Source organism: Sorex fumeus, unplaced genomic scaffold (genome assembly GCF_029834395.1).
Source record: "Sorex fumeus unplaced genomic scaffold, SorFum_2.1 ptg000018l, whole genome shotgun sequence".
NCBI classification, from domain to species: Eukaryota; Metazoa; Chordata; class Mammalia; order Eulipotyphla; family Soricidae; genus Sorex; species Sorex fumeus.
This window is the reverse complement of record NW_026606075.1, coordinates 15775405-15795751: the sequence shown is the minus strand read 5'-3', so window position 1 is coordinate 15795751 and position 20347 is coordinate 15775405. Positions and strand designations below refer to the sequence as shown.

Below are 20347 nucleotides of genomic sequence, written 5' to 3'. Positions count from 1 at the left end.
TTCATATGTAGAAATTCTTATTTTGTCATAAATAAACAGATTTATTTTGTTTGAATAAAGCTGAAAAGACAATAAAATAATGAAAACAAACAATTTCTTTGGTTTCAGTGCACTTGTCAGTCCATCTTATTTTTCACTTCGCAAAACAAACAATTTTGCCAGAAAAATATGAGGAAAAAACAAGCATAAATAGCATAATATTTTTCTTATTATCTGTAAATTGATGAACTTAGAGGCCATTGCTTAGTTTCTTATAGGACACATGTTATGAAAAGAAAAGTACTATTAATAAATTTTAGATTGTACTGTAAACTTACAAATATCTATCTTAAAATTAAGTTCTTAGGTCCAGAGTGATAGTACAATAGGTACTATACTATCATTCTCCTTGTACAAAGTCAACCTGGATTAAATCCTCGGCACCACATATGGTCCCACAAGCCTGCCATGAATAATTCCTGAGCAAAGAGCCAGAAATAAACCCCGAGCATAGCCAGCTATAGTTAAAAAAAAACAAAAAAATTACTCTTATTAATAAATACTTAAAATTGCCATAACTAAGACAAAATACATATTTGATCATTTCACTTTGAAATAATTGTATATTTTATCCAAAGCTATTATTTTAATTAATGATTATATAAATTCATTAGTGTGCTTATTACAACAAGCAGCATAGTGAAGTGAAAGAATGCATTATGACAATGCCAAAATCTACTTATTTGTCACAGTTATCTTTGCATTTCCTAAGAACAATATTTGGCTTCAATGCTATATATGTAGTTCAAATTATATATTAAATTTACAAATAGAACTAATAAACAGAACTAATGAATAAAACTAATAAAATACAGCTAATAGATACTAATAAAATAGAAGTAATAGAACTAATAAACTAATAGAATTAAGGTCTAAAAAAGAAAAAGCAAATTTTGCTACAGCAAATGTTTAGGATAATGCCTAAATTTTACTTTAAAACTATATCTTATATAGATTTTGTATATTACCAAAGGAAATAAATATTTTTGAAAATTTTAATTACTATGATTTTTACCAGCTTTCTTTTATTTTTAAATTGAACATACACTACAGTCATAAGATGCTAACTGTAAACACCTAAAAAAATTTTGCAAGTCAAAATTCTGATATGAAGTTATAGAGTTGCGCTCATCGGGCTAGGATGATAGCTCACTGGTCAGAGGTCAGGGCTCATGATTTATATCTAGTGTGATCCCCCTGCCACACAACCCTGGGACCACCAGCAGCCAACACTGCTGGGTGTGGCTCTGGTGACCCCAACACTACTGGGCCCAAACAGTGCTGCACAGTGGGGTCCTAATATTGAGTCCTCAGGGCCACTTGACAATGTATTGCTAGAGGACCCCCAGATTCATGAACACAACTTGGGAGGTCCCTGCAAACAATTATCTAATATATCAAACTTTTTCTACAAACATAGACACATCCTGATAAAACAGACACAAAGAATGTTCTCTTTTTCATGTTCTCTTTAGAATGTGTCTATAGAAGCATCATTTAATTTTCGTGTAGATTTTGATTACTAACATATTACACATTTAAAATGTACTCATTTTATTGATTAGAGACAATATAGAGATTAAGGCTCTTGCATTGCAAGCAACCTGCCCAGGTTTAGTCCCCAAATCCCACCAGGAGTAATCTCTCAGCAACACCAAGTGTGGACCAAAAGGACATCCTTTAAAGATTAGAAAGCACTTTCCTCCCCTTGTTTATCGATTTTCTTGAGCAGGCTCAGTAACATCTCCATTGTGAGACTTGTTGTTACTGTGTTTGGCGTATTGAATACATCACGGGTAGCTTGCCAGGCGTTGCGGTGCGGGCAAGATGCTCTCAGTAGCTTGCTGGGCTCTCTGAGAGATGGGGAGGAATCGAACCTGGCTCAGCCTGGCTGGCTGTGTGCAAGGCAAACACCCTACTGCTGTGCTATTGCTTCAGCCCAAAAATTAGAAAATATATATATTAATTTTGATTCATAAAAGCCATTTGGGGGAATATTTTCAAAAAGTATACTTCTTAGAATTCTAGAAAAATGTGCAGAAAAGAAGGGTCAGAGAAGTAGGAACAGGCATAAGCTAAGAAACTGAATAATGATGGATGAGTACTGTTTTTATTTATCAATAGGTATGAGCTAAAAATCAAAAGCTAGAAAACCAATTAATTTCCTCTTTTTCAAAGCAATGCTGCAGAAAATACTTTCCTTTCATCCTTCAAAATAATATAAAAGTCAAAAAAATGTACTGTCTTCTCTGCAATACCCACTTAAAATGCTCATAACTGAAAAAGAAAATTCTGTGCTCACAATTTTGGAAAAGAGTATTCAGCCTTATGTCTAGAAGTTTCCTTCTTATTTTAGTTATCCTGTACTGTTGTTCCTCTGTCTATCTAGATTTCTCCTTCATACCCAACCCTGATTATTACTTAGTTCTTTGAAAGGAGAGAAAATAGTGTCAATTTTTCTTTTTCAGAATCTTGCTGGGATGACTAAGAAATGGGAATGACATAAATGAAAAGAAAAATTGAGGAAAATAGCGGATTTTGGTGAGGAATGTATTTCTATCAATCATAGTCACTTTTCTACATCAGTGGCATTATGATTTCATGGGACACTGATTTAAAATTCTTTAATGTAGGTCCTGAGCTGGTACGTTTCTTGCCTTGCACAGTAGACCAAGGCTCTGGTCCTGGCATCCCATATGGTCCCCCAATCACTGACAGGAATAATTCATAAGTGCAGAGCCAGGAGTAATCCCTGAGCATCACCCTCCCTGCAAAAAAATATCTGAGAGCACGTAAAGAAGTAATGTTGGGGAAATCAGAGCAATAGAATTGTGAGTAGGTATTCACTTATATTCTCTTACCTTGAACTAGGTGGACCCAGATTTAGTGTCTGGCATCCCGAAGGTCCCCCAAGTACTGCCAAGAGTGATTACTGAGTGCAAAGCAAGGAATGAGCCCAGATCACTAGTTGGTGTGACCCAAACTCTCCCCCATCCCCAATAACAACAACAAAAAGTGCGGATACATGCAGAAGATATAGGACAGTTATTTCGAAAAGATGATGGCCAGCTTGGCAACTATGGGAAAAGGAATAAGAAAAGTTTCTCTTATCATTATAAAACCACCTTATAAGATTTTCTTGATATTATAGCATTTAAAGCATTCAGACTTTTGGACTCTATCATATTTTTTCTTGATATATTTAATTCTGGCAGCCTTAATATTTAACCCCTGCTTTTTCTAGCCTCTTATCTTTCTGAAACTAAAAGTTATTTAAAATTGAAGGGACTAGAGCTGCAGTACAGCAGGTAGGACACTCATCTTGCTCGTGACCGACCCAAATTCATTCCGCAGTATCCTATTCGATCTCCCAAACTCATCAGATGTGATCCCGTGATCCCTGAGCCTAGAGCCAGGAGTCAGTCCTAAACACAGTTGGGTATGGCTCCAAAACAAAAAATGTTATTTAAACTAATTTAACATTGAATTGCATATTTAACATTAGAGTAAGAAAAGTGCCTGTCATAGAGGCAGGTTGGGGCCGGGGTGGGGAATGGGATTGGCAGTGGGAGGGAAAATGTGGACACTGGTGGTGAGATAGGTACACTGGTGAAGCACCCTATCACTGAAACCCAATCATGAACAACTTTGTAACTGTGTATCTTACTGATATAGGCAGGCAGGCAGATAGGGAAGCCCCCTACTAAGTCAATGGCAATAAAATTCCTGGGAAGTAATAATATCTGATAACCCTGAACTTGATGTATGTATTTGATATGCAAAACACAGTAACAACAAAGTCTCCAAGGAGACGGTACTGGGCCCGCTCGAGCAAATCGATGAACAACGGGAAGACAGTGACAATGACAACCCTGAACTTGCAAAACCCAATTTTGCTGAAAACAGGAACTAAGGCTTCACCTGGCTCACCTGGTGCCAGTAACAAACCCAGAGAAGGTTGGATCTCTACAGAGGTGACAGACTTCAGCAGAGATAGTGCAATCAAAGACTTGAAGAAGATTCACAGGAAACTTCAAAGCTATGTGTTTGTGATAATCTGATCAAATCCCTATTGCTAGTAGGAAACTCCAGACCAAGGAAACCCGGAGAATATGCTATGAAATCAGGCCTTCATGGCCATTCAAGGCTTCTCCGCCTTTTGGGAAGCCTACTCTCTCTCTTTTTTTTCCTTTTTGGGGTCACACCCTGCGATGCTCAGGGGTTACTCCTGGCTCATGTACTTAAGGCTTTACTCCTGGTGGTGCTCAGGGGAACATATGGGATGCTGGGAATCGAACCCTGGTCAGCCGCACGCAGGGCAAACGCCCTACTCGCTATGCTATCACTCCAACCCTCCCTGCTCTCTCTCTTGAGTGTGTTACTTTGTTACTCTACTCTCTCCCAAACTCTCCCTCCTTGCCTTCAAAAACTCCAAATAAAATCTATTTTTACTTCACTGCCTGTTTAGTCCTGAAATTCTTTTCTGCGAGGTAATACAAGAACCCCAATATCCTGGGTCTAGCTTCTTTTTTTCTGCAAAAAGCAAATCCTCGCTGAAAGTTGAGTCCCTGGATCCGGAGAAATCGGGGGCGGGGGGGGGGGGGCCGGTATCAACTCCCATGTCTAGAAGACCATGCGGTTGTCAGGTGTGGTTTGACAGCCATTGGTGGGGCTGGTGGGCCACAAACCCGTAAGGAACAGGGCCTAATTGCAGAATTCATCAGTCCTACTCTTCCCAGTGGTTCTTGGGTTGCAGAGGAGGAAGGGGAAAGTGACTGCATCTCTTATCCCAGCCTCACATTAGTCACATTAGTCATCAGTGGGGCATCGTACATCATTATGGTGATTTAATTAAAATAAATTACAAAAGATATGGACATTTGGGTATTATTTTTATAGCCTGCAACTTTACAAGTCTATTGTTTCTAGTAGTTTCTTGGTAGAGGTTTTAGGGTTCTCTAAGTATAGTACCATATCATCTGCGAATAGTGAGAGATTGATTTCTTCTTTTCCTACCTGAATGCCCTTAATATCTTTTTCTTGCCTGACCGCTATTGCAAGTACTTCGAGTACTATATTGAAAAGCAGAGAGAGTGGGCATCCTTGCATCGTCCCTGATCTTAGAGGGAAGGTTCTTAGTTTATCCCCATTGAGAATGATGCTTGCCATAGGCTTGTGGTAGATGGCTTTAACTATATTGAGGAAAGTCCCTTCTGTCCCCATTTTGGCAAGGGTTTTCATCATAAATGGGTGCTGGATCTTGTCAAATGCTTTCTCTGCATCTCTTGATATGATCATATGGTTTTTAATCTTTTCTTTTGTTAATATGATGGATTATGTTGATTGATCTCCGAATGTTAAACCATCCTTGCATTCCGGGGATGAATCCCACTTGGTTATGGCATATGATCTTTTTGATGACTTGTTGAACTCTATTTGCTAGTATTTTGTTGTGGATCTTCACATCCATGTTCATCAGGGATATTGGCCTATAGTTTTCGTTTCTTGTGGTGTCTTGGTTTCCTTTTGGTATTAGAGAGATATGAGCTTCATAGAAACTTTTTGGGAGAGTTTCTGTTTCTTCACTTTCCTTGAAGAAGCTTGAGAAGAATTGGCAATAGGCTTTTCTATACGCAAATAATGAGAGAGAAGAAAGTGACCTGAAAAAAAAAATCCTGTTCACAATTGTGCCCCTGAAAATCAAGTACCTAGGAATCAGCTTAACTAAGGACATAAAAGACCTGTACAAAGAAAACTACAAAATGCTACTTCAGGAAATAAAGGAGGACATGAGGAAATGGAAAGATATTCCCTGCTCATAAATCTGGAGAATTAACATTGTCAAAATGGCAATAGTTCCCAAAGAATTGTACAAATTCAATGCAATTCCTATAACAATACCCATGACATTCTTCAAATAAACAGACTAAACACTCCTGAAATTCATATAGAACAGTAAGACCTCACGAATAGCTAAAGCAATTCATGGGAAAAAGAAAATGGGAGGAATCAACCTCCTCAACCTCAAATTCTACTACAAAGCAGTAATAATTAAAACAGCATGGTACTGGAACAAAGGCAGAGCAGCCGACCAATGGAATAGGGTTGAGAACACTGACATGTTCCCCCGAACATACGATCATCTTATCTTTGATAAGGGAACAAGAAATGTGAAGTGGAGCACTGAAAGCCTCATTAACAAATTGTGCTGGAAAAACTGAATGGCGACATGTAAAAAAATGGGCTCGTATCTCTACCTAACACCATGTACAAAAGTAGGATCAAAATCGATTAAAGACCTCACATCAGACCGGAATTCATAAGGTACATTGAAGACAAGGTTGGCAAAACCCTCCACGACATTGAAGCAAATGGTATCTTCAAAGATGACACACCACTCACCAAGCAAGTGAAAACAGAGATAGACAAATGGGACTATCTTAAATTAAGAAACTCCTGCACCTCAAAAGAAACAGTGACCAAAATACAAAGATAGTCTACAGAATGGGAAAGAATATTCACCCAATACACATCCGACAAGGGGTTGATATCAAGGATATACAAAGCACTGGTTGAACTCCACAAGAAGAAAATATTCAACCCCCTCAAAAAAATGGGGTGATGAAATGAATGGAAACTTTCTCAAAGAAGAAATCCAAATGGCAAAAAGGCACATGAGAAAATTCTCTACATCACTAATCATCAGGGAGATGCAGATCAAAACAATGAGATACCATCTCACATCACAGACACTGGCCCACATCCAAAAGAACAAAAGCAACTGGTGTTGGTGTGGATGTGGCGAAAAAGGGATCCTCCTTCACTGTTGGTGGGAATGCTGACTGGTTCAGCCCTTTTGGAAAACATTATGGACTATTATCAAAAAATTAGAAATTGAGCTCCCATTTGACCCAGCAATTCCACTCCTGGGAATATACCCTGGAAGGGCAAAAAATACAGTCGAAATGACATCTGCACTTCTATGTTCATTCCTGCACTGTTCACAATAGCCAAAATTTGTAAAAAAAAAAAAAAACCAAAAAAAAAAACCAAAAAACCGAGTGCCCGAGAACACATGACATGTACAAAGAAACTTTGGTACATCTACACAATGAAATACTATGCAGCTGTTAGAAAAGATGAAGTCATGAAATTTACATGCAAGTAGTACTACATGGAAAGAATCATGCTAAGTGAAATGAGTCAGAAAGAGGGACAGACATAGAAAAATTGCATTCATCTGGAGAATATAATATAAAAAAATAGGAGACTAATATCCAAGAATTTTTTCATTTCATTTCATCATCCTGTTATTCGTCAATTGCCTCGAGCAGGCCCCAGTAACGTCTCTTTCATCCTAGCCCTGAGATTATATTCAAGGCTCTTTAGGGGAATGAGACCCATAATTGTTACTGGTATTTGGCATATTGGGTACACCAAGGGGAGTTTGCCAGACTCTGTCCTGTGGGCAGGCTACATTCGGTAACCTGCCAGTTTGTCCATAATAAGGTTCTGGGAGCTGGATTTTATAGTCTCTGAGTCTTGGCCGCTGATGGGATTACACGGTGCCAGGGGGCCAGGTGGTGGGTGTGACCCCCGCCTACTGGAATTTGGAGGATCTGGGTGGAGGATGCTCAACTCCAATCCGAGTAGGCTTGGAGATCTCGGCCCCGGAACCCGCGTGGCTTTGTCCCTCTGCCAGTACCTTCATGTGTGCGGAGAGTGGTCTCGGCATGGTGGTGGCTGGTCCTGGAAGTCTTCCACTGCCGGAGCCCTGGTCGGGGTGGGGAGGAAAGCTCAACCCGCTCCCCTCCAAGGGACCTCGGTGAGGAACAGCCAGACGCAGGGGCAGGAGACTATCCAAGAATAGTCGAGATAAATACCAGGAGGTTCACTGCATGGCTTGACTGACAGCCACACATTCTAGGGTAAAAGGGAGCTCAGACAGAGAAGGGAATACCAAGTAAATGGTTTTAGGAGGATCCTCCCAGCTTGGGAGATGCATGCTAAAAGTAGACTATAGACCAAACATGATTGCAACTCAATGCCTCTTTTGCAAACCACAGCACCCAAAAGGAGAGAGAGAGGGATACTGGGATCATTGGGGGTGGAGAATGGGCACTGGTGGAGGGATGGTTACTTGATCATTGAAACCCAAGCACAAAAATGTGTAAGTCCACAACTGGACCTCATGGTATTTTACTAATAAAAATTAAAATAAATAAATAAATAAATAAAAGACACTGGAATTTTTACCAAATTCTACGGTTCATATGAAATGGGGCGTGGGGTGGTGAAAAAGGAAGATAAGTAGGGAAAGGGAGCTCTAATCTTAAAATTATGTAGTTGTACAAACATTTCCATCCCCCCCCTCAAACACACACACACCCCTTTCTTTTTTCTTTTGGTGTTTGGACCACAGTCCAGCAGAGTTCAAGTTTTACTCCTGGTCCTGTGCTCGAATCACTCATGGCAGAGCTCAGAAAACCATAGCAATGCTGGGGACTGGACCAGGGTTGCCAGCGAGCAAGACCAGCACCCTATACCCCTGATCATTTCAATGACTTAAAAACAGTATCTTTTTTGACCTTGCATATTCTTCTGACAATTTTCTCCTTGATCCTTTCATTGTTGCCTAGTATCAATCTCTCTCTGGGCTGGAGCGATAGCACAGCGGGTAGGGCGTTCGCCTTACAAGCAGCCAACATGGCCGACCCGAGTTCGATTCCTCCACCCCTCTCGGAGAGCCCGGCAAGCTACCGAGAGTATTTGATATGCCAGACACAGTAACAACAAAGTCTCCAATGGAGACGTTACTGGGCCCGCTTGAGCAAATCGACGATCAACGGGAGGGCCTTTACCTTTACCTTAATCTCTCACACCTTCTCTGAGCCATATTCCCTTTTACAAAGGCTTTGGGTGGTTCATCTAACTTATATTTTTACCTCTTTCTCTCTTTATATCTAAGCATTTGTCTCTAATTTTAGAATTAATAGTTTTTCTCTCTCTGAATATGACAGGATCATTATTAAAACTTTTTATTTCCCTGAATACTGGTATGTCTGCTATTGCAATATCTGCCCAAAACCATTCTCAAAAGTGAATATAACTCAAATCAGACATTTTACTTCGGATAGTTAAAAAAAAAAAACTGTGACCTGGAAAAATAACTTTTAGTTCAGCACTAATTTAATATTAACAACCATAAACTCTGTTTGGTTTTATCCTATCCCGCAATCTTCTCTCCAGACAGCATTTCTACAGTAGGAAAGCAAATAGAAAAAAAAAAAAAAGAAAGAAAAAAGAAAAAAATTGAAACAATTCAGGATCTGAGTTTCTGAAAACATTCAGAAAAATACAAAATAATTGAACAAGTTGTGGACATACCTGGCATGTGTGAAATACTGAATTTGATCCCTAGTACTGCAAAAGTGGGTATGGCCCAAGAAATAAACAACACAGACTATAATGAAAATGTTGCAGGCAGATGAATGAGGATTGGGATGGTGTGGTATTGAGCTTTGGGAAATAAAATTTTAGAAATAGCCCAAAGGTATCAAGACTTCATTCCCCTAAAACTCAACTACAAACAAACAACAACAAAAAAAGACTGCATTCCTTTGAGATACAAATTCTTAAGTCTTTGGAGATTGGGAAGCTGTAGCACCACTGGGTGCTTAAGACAGGAGGACCTCTCAGGAAAGAAAAGTCAGAAATTCTAAAGGTCAAAATAAGAATTCGAAAGGACTAAGAAGAGTGCAAGACCTTCCCTGTGACAACTTTCTTGTAAGCAGAAAAAACAGGCCAGGACAATTTGGAGTACTAATGTGTAATCTCCTGCCAAAAGGTTTTGAAGACTTTTTCCAGGTCTGTGTTCGCTCTTAAACATGTATTTTTCTTTGTTCGCTTTTAAACATGTATTTTTCTCTTTCTATAATTTTTAATTGCAATTCATAGTCAAGATTTGATGCATTAAATGAGCAACATTTTTATTTTTCTCATTAAATTAATGAGAAAATAAATTTAAGATTAATAGTCAATCTTTAATTATTTTATAAATCTTTAATGAATTGGAGTAGGTCTTTTAATCCAATTCTTTTTTTTTTTTGGTCCTTGTCAGTCAAAATGTATACAAGGTACAAATATAAGACTTTGTAATCCTTCTAGGCAAGAACAGTATTTTTTTTTTTCCCCCTTTATTTTATTTTTTTTTTTAAAGTTGTAGATTTACAATTTTTTGTGCTTTGGTTTCAATTATACAATGATCAGATACCCATCCCTCCACCAGTGCCCATTTTCCACCACCATGGATAATATCCCTCCCACCCCCATCCCCCCATCCCCCCGTCTCTGTGGCAGGGCAATCCCCTGTGTTCTCTCTCTCCTTTTGGGTGTTGTGGTCTGCAAAAGAGGCATTGAGTGGCAAACATGTTCAGTCCATAGTCTACTTTCGACATGCATCTCCCCTCCTGGGAGGATCCTCCAAACATCCTTTATTTGGTGCTCCCTTCTCTATCTGAATAGCCCTTTCCTCTAGGATACCCGGCTGGCCTCTAAGTTATGGAGTAATCCTCCTGGTGCTGATCTCAGCTATTCTTGGGTATTAATCTCATACTTTGTTACTTTATATCCCCCAGATGAATGCAATCTTTCTATGTCTATCCCTCTCTTTCTGACTCATTTCGCTTAGCATGATACTTTCCATATTGTACCACTTGTATGTAAATTTCATGACTTCATCTTTTCTAAGAGCTACATAGTACTCCATTGTGTAGATGTACCAAAGTTTCTTTAACCAGTCATCTGAGAACAGTATTTTTCCCTTTAGAGTTTACCAAGGTACTAGCCATTTGGGTTTCTTAAGGACCTGATTTTTAAAAAATGAATCTTACATTGCTAGTTGAGAAAAGTATGACTGACTCAAGAAACCAGGCAAGATGTAAGACCTCAGTGACCTGGTGGCATATGTAATCAGAGACTGTGTGGTCTTAATACAAAAGTCAATGATACAAATTAAAAGTATGGCAAGTTAGAGGAAGATAGGAGATGCATGAATTTGGATATGGCTCAGTGGACAGAACAGTGTCAGGTGTTCCCACATCTTATACCATGTTAATTCTTCAGTTCTGAGTATAAATTTTCTAACAAATGAGTGGGAAAGGTCAGCAATGGGTCAGAACTAGAATGCCTGAATTCTGGATAGAATGAATTTGTGTCTTAAATGAACTCAGATCAAGTCTACAGATACTGTAGCTCTGTCCTCCCGTTGTTCATTGATTTGTTTGAGAGGACCCAGTAATGTCTCCATGGAGAGAGTTGTTGTTACTGTGTTTGGCATATCAAATACGTCATGGGTAGCTTGCCAGGCTTTGCTGTGCAGGCGAGATACTCTTGGTAGCTTGCCAGGCTCTCCTAGAGGGGTGGAGGAATCGAACCCAGGTTGATTGTGTGCAAGGCAAATGCCCTACCCACTATGCTATTGCTCAGGTCTTACAGGGGGTATCCATGTTATAGATGTGTAGATAGATAGATAGATAGATAGATAGATAGATAGATAGATAGCACTGTAGCACTGTCCTCCCATTGTTCATCGATTTGTTCGAGCAGGCCCAGTAACGTCTCCATTGTGAAACTTGGTGTTACTGTGTTTAGCATATCGAATATGTCACAGATAGCTTGCCAGACTTTGCTGAGCGGGTGAAATACTCTCGGTAGCTTGCTGGGCTCCCCTAGAGGGGCAGACAAATCGAACCCAGCTCGACCAAGCCAGCAGCTTGCAAGGCGAACGCCCTACCACTGTGCTATTGCTCCAGCCAATATCAGTAAACAATAAATCTTGGGCACTGGATTATAGTCCTGAGAATGCCAGTTTTGGGTGTGTGTAGGGGAGACATGGGGAGGGGGCAACTATTTAACTGAAAGTAATCTATGGTGTCTATGCATCCACTCAACTGCTAATCAGCAAATAATGGTGGGATGTGTGGAAGGAAGAAAGATTGGATTAGAGGTGTCACTGGACCAGTTTCCCTCTGTAAAGAACAGGGAAAAAGGTGGAGGGTCATATCACATTGGTGGCAGTAGAAAGTAGGAACTTTTCATATCACACTATGAATTTACACACTATTGTAGCCAAATTACCTAAAGTATAATTTAAAACTATACAGAAGTATAATGAATAAGTAAATAGAGAAGGGAGGTTTTTGCATAGCTGAGTGCCAAAGGCAGCAAGTAATTATGAAGGCAGTGATGGCCTTGGAAATCATATTTTGCAATCATTATGGTAATGATGGAGGAAGAATAATCAATTACTGCTAAATCCTGAGGGAATTTTTTATGAGGAGCATGATATTTGCATGGTTTTAGTAGTCTGTACATGGAATACTTATTAGTTGCAAGGGAGGTAAAAACTGGAGAATTAGATACCTCCTTGGCTTATCAGTACTAATATTATGAATGAAGTACAGACAGACATATTGTGACTCCTTGTATGATGTCCTAAAAGGATCACCTGTTTAACATTTGACCAAGAATATCATTAGAATGTATATAGAAAACAGCAGACAGTAACTTTTTAGCTAACAGTATAAACTTTATATGTTTTCTTGTGACAGAAATTTACTGAGTACCTACTACATGCCATAACACACAAAGATAGGTAAAACTCACTTTTCTTAACAAAAATAACTTCTAGTGGGGTACAGTAGGCAGGGCAGTTTCCTTGTGAGTAGACTTGGATTATATTCCTGGTATACTCCTGGAGCCCACCAGGAGTGATCCCTGAGCACAGAACAAGGAGTAAGCCCTTCTCAGGAACACCCAGTTTAGCCCCACTCTCTCACAAGAAGTTTTAGTAAGGAGAAAGAAACATCCATAAATTATTACAACACATGAGATCCATACTATTAAAATGTATAGATTAAATGCTAAATGATTTTATTAAAAGAAAGAGTTAATTCTTTCGAAGAATTTAGGAATGCTTTTTTACAGTTTTGAGAAATACAGCAGAAGAAAAAAGAAATGAATGTCTCCTAGAAATAGGAAATAAAATAAAAAGTAACCATAGAGTTTGGTCAAATGAGCTTTTATTTCCCTATGGGGCTGGAGCAATACTTAGAGTGGGTAAGGCATTTGCCTTGCATGTGGTTGATCCAGGTTTGATCCCTAGGACCCTATATGGTCCCCCGAGGACTGCCAGTAGTGATCCTTAGCACAGATGATGTGGCAAAAAACAAAACACAGAAACAAAAAAACAACTTTCAGTTGCTCCTGAGTAAATTATTGAGAAGGCTAACAGAATAATTTCCAGTACGACTTTGCTCAGAAAACTATTTTCTCCTTTTCTGAAAATATAAATTTTCCTTCACAAATATTAAATTTCAAATATAGGTTAACACAAAATTTGAGTCATAGTATTAGCAGGGAATTCTATAAACCTAAAACCAAAAGAAACTTGCAAACTTCTGGATGTGTTGTTTTACTTTATGTTTTTGTTTTGTTTTTGCAGCAAAGGGAAAGTGCTTCCCAGAGGTGCTGGCATCCTATAGGGCTGTCCCCAGTGGCACTTTGCAAGTAATGAGGTACCAGGGGTCAAACTCTGGCCCTGTGCATGCTAGGTATACACTCAGCTCTTTGAGCTATCTCCTTGGCTGTAACTTGAAATTTCAAATGTAAGAAAGAAACATAATTTCTTTTCTAAGCAATTTATTTTTAAATAAACTCTAACCTAGTAGCTAAAATCTAATATAGAGGCTATTTGAGGAAAATGACAACTTTTGTACTTTAATTTTTAGATATATGTTCTTTACAATGCAATTTCAGTCTCCAAAGACCCATATGGATCTAGAAAGTATATTGCTTACTCGATGATATATACTCTCCTCACTACTTAAAATAATTGGGTTTTATTTTAAAAATATAACTTGGAGTAAACCTCATGTCCCTAAAGATATTTTCTATTTTGTACCAATCAATTTATGAAATGTCTCATTTCTCTTAAAATTTATTTTATAGCAAGAGTATCATATTGAATCAAAAGTTTCTCTAGTATGACTTCCACTTTCTTTGGCAGCTGTTATGATTGAATTTATATGGTTAGGGTACATGTAACATAAGAAATTGTGCATGATATTGTGTCGAGTTTCTATTCCTGTGTTTTAAAAAAAAATTCTTGAAACTTAAGAGATTTAAATCAACCTATTCATTTTCCCTTATAGTATAGTTCTGGCAGCTGACATATTTGGCTGGACAGTTCCTGTTTTACATATCCCATAAAGTACAGGGAAATCCTGACTGCACCTAGAATCACCTGAAGACTTCTTACTCTCAAGTACCAGTATCAGACACCTGAAGAGAAGGAGGATGGCAGTGCTGTTGGTCAAATTTCTCCCCGCCCCATTGCCTCTCCTTTTCCTTTTTTCACCTTGCACTTTTCATTCCCTTTATGACTTCTGAAAACTTTCTTGGTTTTCCACAAATTCCTGGAAGTCTTGAGGTACTTAGCTTTCTTCCATGGTGACTGATTCCTTCCAGGAAAACATTTCAGACTGACTGCAGGCAGCTGAAAAAGTCAATGAGAAATTCTCTGAAGTCTAAACATGTCAAGCAGATCACTGAGATGAAGGGGTACTACCTGTCACCTCCCAAGAGGAAAATTCACAGAAAATTGTGGTCATCTTTAATTTTTCACAAAAAATCTATTTAAAGCTAAAATAGTTCCTCCCTTCTTAATGAATTTGATGGATTGAAATTAGCATGAAATAATTACATGTAGGGTAAGTTATGAATTAGCAATTCAATAAAACAATAAGGAAAATAATATAAATTTTTCATTTATGCTTATTAAGATTTTGGGCAAGAAGAATTTTTTAATAGTTTTAAATAATTGTCAAGAACAGGTCATAGAGATAGTACAGCAGCTAGAGAACTTCTTTGAACAAGATCAACCTGGGTTTGATCCCTGGCACCACATATGGCCCCTTGATCACTAAGCACAGAGATAGGGGTATGCCCTAAGCACAGAATGGCACCCAAGTATTTTAAAAAACAAAAAAACCCTCTGTATTAGTGATATCCAGGCATTAATGCAGATGTCAGTAATCATTAAAGCAATAAGTGATCTCAGTCACTATCAGTCCTACCCCAATTCATAATTCATCTGAAAGCCTGTAAAAGTTGCAAGTACATTTTCTATGAATATTGATCATTCCCCCAATCATTACAGTTGCTACATTACAATCAAATGGAACCACTCTGTTTCCCAGATATCTGATCCTTTGGCATGTTCGACAAAATCCATCTTCGTCACATCTGAAAAATTACCACAGATGCGTCGTTTGAATGGAAGGTATGTATTGCTCTAATATTTTGAATGACATAATCTAACTTACAAGTATATAGATTAATGGTGAGAAACTATATTTTGAGGTGTCTAGGTTCACTTATTTGATATCAGATTATCCCAAACTTAATAGCTTGGAAAAATGACCATTTTATTGTATATCTTGATATGTATGTGTATATATATATACACCACACACATATATAAAGTATATATATCTATATATTTAAAGTGATCATATGCAGAAAAACTCTTCTACACCACACTATCTGAGTCATTCAGTAATACTCATCTGACTGCTTAATTTGGCTATGAAAAACAGAAAACACTCGAAAGAATCACCACCTCCCTTTAGTGGATTCTCCAAGACTCTTCAAGAATTCCTTTTAGGGTAGTGCTCAAAATTCTTACATGAAAGCTTGGGTGTGAAGGAAAGTAAATTGTCCATATGACTAACCAAGGTACTGAACAGCATCACTTCTGCCAAATTTTCTCAGTCAAAATCATCACAGAGATGCCATCCAGATTCATTAAGAACTATGAAATACATCTCTTGATTATAGGAATTTATAGAAGTCTTTAATTTGTCACAAGGTCCCCCCAAATGCAGATAATTCTGAAATCTTACTTTGGAATAACTCCTGGAGGTCCATTTGGAGTTAGATAAACATCAAATGCGGAGGAAATTCAGTGTGAACTAGAAATATAAACCAAATGCACAGCGGATATTCATAAAACTAAAAAGGAGAGGAACTGGAGAGATATTAAGGGGTTAAATAGCTTCCACTTGTGGGGGGCAGAGGGCAGTTAGTCTAGAGAAGGGATCACTATGATAATTATAGTTGGAATGATGACTCTGGACAAGAACTGAGTGCTGAAAGTAGGTTATAGAATATACATGGTAACCTTTCAATACCTGTATTGCAATCATAATGCCCAAAAGGATTTTAGGCGAGAGAGAGAGAGAGAGAGAGAGAGAGAGAGAGAGAGAGAGAGAGAGAGAGAGAGAGAGAGAGAGAGAGAGAGAGAACGCTGACTTGCTTGCTATAGAAGCAGGCAAGTGGCAGAAAGGGAAACTGAGAACATTGGATTGTATGTAGGAAATGTACACTGGTGAAAGGATGTTGGAAAACTCTATGACTGAAATTCAATCATGAACAACTTTGTAACTATGTGTTTCATGGTGATTCAATAAAAAAATGAAAATAAATAAAAATAAAGAGCTCCCCTTGCAGTAACCAAAGAATTTCCACCCTCAGTACCATGTTTTCCTGAGCACCACTAGAGCATAGAGCCAGGTATAAACCCTGAACAACACTTGAGAGTGGGTCTAACCACCATCCATAAGTAAGTAAAGGCCCTCCCTTTGTTCCTCGATTTGCTCGAGCGGGCCCAGTAACATCTCCATTGGAGACTTTGTTGTTACTGTGTCTGGCATATCGAATACTCTCGGTAGCTTGCGGGGCTCTCCGAGAGGGGCGGAGGAATCGAACTCGGGTTGGCCATGTTGGCTGCGTGCAAGGCAAACGCCCTACCGCTGTGCTATCGCATAATAAGGAGAATCCCAAAAGAGTCAATGTAAAAATATTTCCTCTTTAATACATAAAGGCACTAACGGGATGCTTTAAAATCGAGTAGCATGCAACCCCTCTAATATTAGGAGAATTCAAGTTTACACTAATTCCTATATTTTAGGCCACAGGCATATAACGCCCACACACAAAAAAGAAATGGGAGAGGTTATTTTCATGACCAAAAGTATACAGTGGTGAAAATACTTCATTAAAATTTTTTTTAAAAACCCATTTTTTTGAAATCTGGACATAGGACCCAAGTAACTGGGATCTAATGGCTTAGCTCTGAATGAATCAATTCGAGCTGATTAAGAAGCAGCGAGAGGGCTGGGCGGCAGGAAACTACATTTCCCACAATCCCTCGGGGCAGCACGCGCGTGAGTCCTTCGAAACTACAGTTCCCACAATGCTCGGAGCCCGCCACTTGGCGGCGCTTCCCTTTGGGGGCGCTACCCTTTTTCCCGTGCTCCCTTTCGCGGCCTGCGCTGGAGGAACAAGGTCGTCGGGGCGGGAGCTGTCTGCGTGCCGCCGCCATTTCTCCGTGTTTCGCAGAGCTTCCGATCGAGCCATGTGGGCCCAGAGCGTCCGCAGGTTCACAACCTCAGTGGTCCGCAGGAGCCACTATGAGGAGGGCCCGGGGAAGGTCAGTGTGCTAGGGGCCTGGTGTCTGGGCGCGTGGGGGGCGCCCTGCCTGCTCCTCGGGGACCCCCTCCCATTCCCCCCCAGGGCCCGCGTAGACCCGTGCCGGGGGGCAGGTGGGGAGTGGGGAACGCAAGTGGGGTGCAGGCCAACCTGCCGCGTCTCCCGGGATCCGGGGACGGACCCCGACTGTGGCAGAGGCCGCGGGGAGGACTGGGTGGTCGGCGCCCGAGCTCTGAGCCTTGCCCCCCGCGCTGCACACCCCCGACCTCATCGTGCCGAGTGCCTTGGAGGTCACCCCTGCAAGCCTCGTGGCTGAAGGGAGCCCGGGAAGGTCATCGGACGCGGGTCAAGGTCATTGGGAACTGCAGGGGCGAGGGGACGGTCGTCTGGGCCGGGTTTGAAGCTGGAAGAACCGACTCACCGGGGCCGGGTTCGGGTTCGGCCTGGGCTGCAAGGCAGCAGCCGCCTGGAGGCCCCGAGGCCAGCGGGGAAGGACGCACTGCCCCGAGCCCTGGACTTTGTGGTGCGGGGTAAACACTGTATCGTGGCTCAGTGGCCACTTGCCAAGAAATGGTAAACGGGAACGGTGCATCATTTCTTCGGCTTCGAAAGGGTCTTCTTGGGCAGTAGTTTTTTTTCGTTTTCTAAAGTAGGAAACACTGACTTAATAACCTGAGCCCCGGGGCGCGTAAGGAAGCCGGGTTTTGTGTATTAACTTGCTCACAGTGTGGTGACGATTTTAAAATTTGAAAAACAGTTTTTAACCAGGTGCTGGGATGTCTGCTTTACCTAATGTCTCGATGGAGGAAAAATGAGGGTCCCTTTAACTTTTTGACTTCGATGTTCCAGTGATCTGAAGTTCTGTTCTCATTTTTTGGCTTGTTCTCTCCCTCCAGAATTTGCCTTTTTCGGTGCAAAACAAGTGGCGGTTGCTTGCAATGATGACTGTGTACTTCGGGTCTGGATTTGCAGCACCGTTCTTCATAGTAAGACACCAGCTGCTGAAGAAATAAGCACGCGCTGATTCCTCTGTGAAACAGGTAATACATTTTCTAAACCACCTAAGGATAATGTTTTCTCTTTTACTTGTGTAAATCCTCCTCCTGACCTCCATTCACACAAACAGATGTTGGGCTGGGGCTAAGTTGTGAATTTAACTGCCAATGGGGTAATGGTGAAGAGAGCTTCAGGAGTAGATAGGTATTTGTCTGGTGAACAGTTGTGTTTGTTGGGCATTGCTGTTAACCACACGTGTTACATTGTAATCTCATGTTACTCTATAGAAAGCCTGTGAGGTGGGGCTAGCAGGTCAGAGCTAGTGCTGGTGACTAAGGTTGGGGAGAGGACTCTCGGCAAGCAGTGGTCAGAAGGTCCAGCACAACCAGTGTTTCAGTGCCAGGGCCCTTTGGAGCCCATGATTCGATTATCACCCAGAATTTAGCGGCACTCAGGGACCTCCAGTGCCCTAGCAGTGTCAGCTTGGTCGTGACCAGGAGTAAACTAGGGTGAGCTGCGTAGAAAACAGGCTCCTTTAATACCTTTCTGTTATATCTAGTTCTGGATCAGGGTTCTTTACTTAGAGAGTCTTATTGATAGCTCACACTCAATCAGGAGTTCTGCTTTGATTCTGTATCTTGCGGAGACTGTATGTAAATGTATGACCAAGGGGGTTTTGTGTTCTGTAAGGTATGCAGTCTCCATTTGATGAGGGCGAAAATTATATTCTTTAATTTTTTTGGTGGGGGGGGGCGGGGATAAATTATAAGCCAAGTTTTTCCCAGAGCAAGACTTAGGAGGCTTTATGGGATGATTGCAGTGGCAAAATATACTTTGGGTAAGAAAGAATCTAAGCTGTTACTATGGAAAGATTTTGGTGCAAGTGATGAAGCAAATCAGTATGAAGAAAATAATGATACTGTAAACGCTTTCTGATGTGCCAGCCATAGCTAGTAGATGTACAAGTATTGATAAAGCTACCTGTCTGTAAAATGAAAAGTTTAATCCCATTAATTTTTGTTTGTTTTTGCAGACAATGGAGTGGAACATTGTAAGAAGTGCAATCTTGCCCCCAAGAAAATTGAGCACGGGATGCTAGATATATTTGTAAATAAACTTATGGCATGAATATTAATGCCTCTTCTCTGAACCATGGAATATGAAAGATGTGCTTTTTTTTTTTTTAATTTGAGAGATTATCCTAGAATTAATTTTTTTAAGGTGTATGTGGTTTATTTCATGGTCTTAAGTTCTGAAATTTTATTTAATTTTTGATTTCTAGTTTTCAACTTTGTTGGTTGATGTCCCAAAGGAGGAATATAAATTTTATTTTGTTTTTTTTGGGGGGGGGTGTACTTGGCGATACTCGGGGGTGATCAGGGATCATAAGGGTTTCGGGGAATTGAACCTGCAAGACAAGCACTATATTCCCTCTATGATCGCTCCAGCCTCATGGGCAGCGCAAGCTTAACCTTGAGTTACCTTGCAGCAATCTTATGGGAGAGAAAGGGTAAACTTTTGTTACCCTTGAAGGTTTTGGTTGTTTGGGGTACACACCCATTGTGCTCAGGGTTCCTCCTGGCTCTGCACTACAGGAATGACTCCTGGTAGAGTCAGGGACCAAAATGGGTGCTGGGGATCGAAACTGGATTGACCTGCGAAGGAAGCACCCTTCCCATCAATTTGGCCCACCCCACCCCCTTAATTTTTTTAAAAAATGATTTGACTTGATGAGAGATGATTTGGTGGAAAGCAGGAG

The 20347-nt window shown here is 40.2% G+C and overlaps 1 protein-coding gene and 1 non-coding gene across 2 annotated transcripts; both read left to right on the top strand.

Moving 5' to 3' along the window:
• Positions 1–17417: 17417 nt before the first annotated feature.
• Positions 17418–19738, top strand: LOC130021775 (cytochrome c oxidase subunit 7C, mitochondrial). Its single transcript, XM_056112583.1, has 3 exons — positions 17418–17593; positions 18489–18632; positions 19622–19738. Exons 1-2 carry the CDS (start codon positions 17519–17521, stop codon positions 18603–18605), a joined length of 192 nt encoding a protein of 63 aa, XP_055968558.1. The 5' UTR covers positions 17418–17518; the 3' UTR covers positions 18606–18632; positions 19622–19738.
• On the top strand, positions 19466–19528 carry LOC130021872 (small nucleolar RNA Z39). Its single transcript, XR_008792219.1, has one exon. It is a non-coding gene; the product is annotated as a small nucleolar RNA Z39 (small nucleolar RNA).
• Positions 19739–20347: the final 609 nt, after the last annotated feature.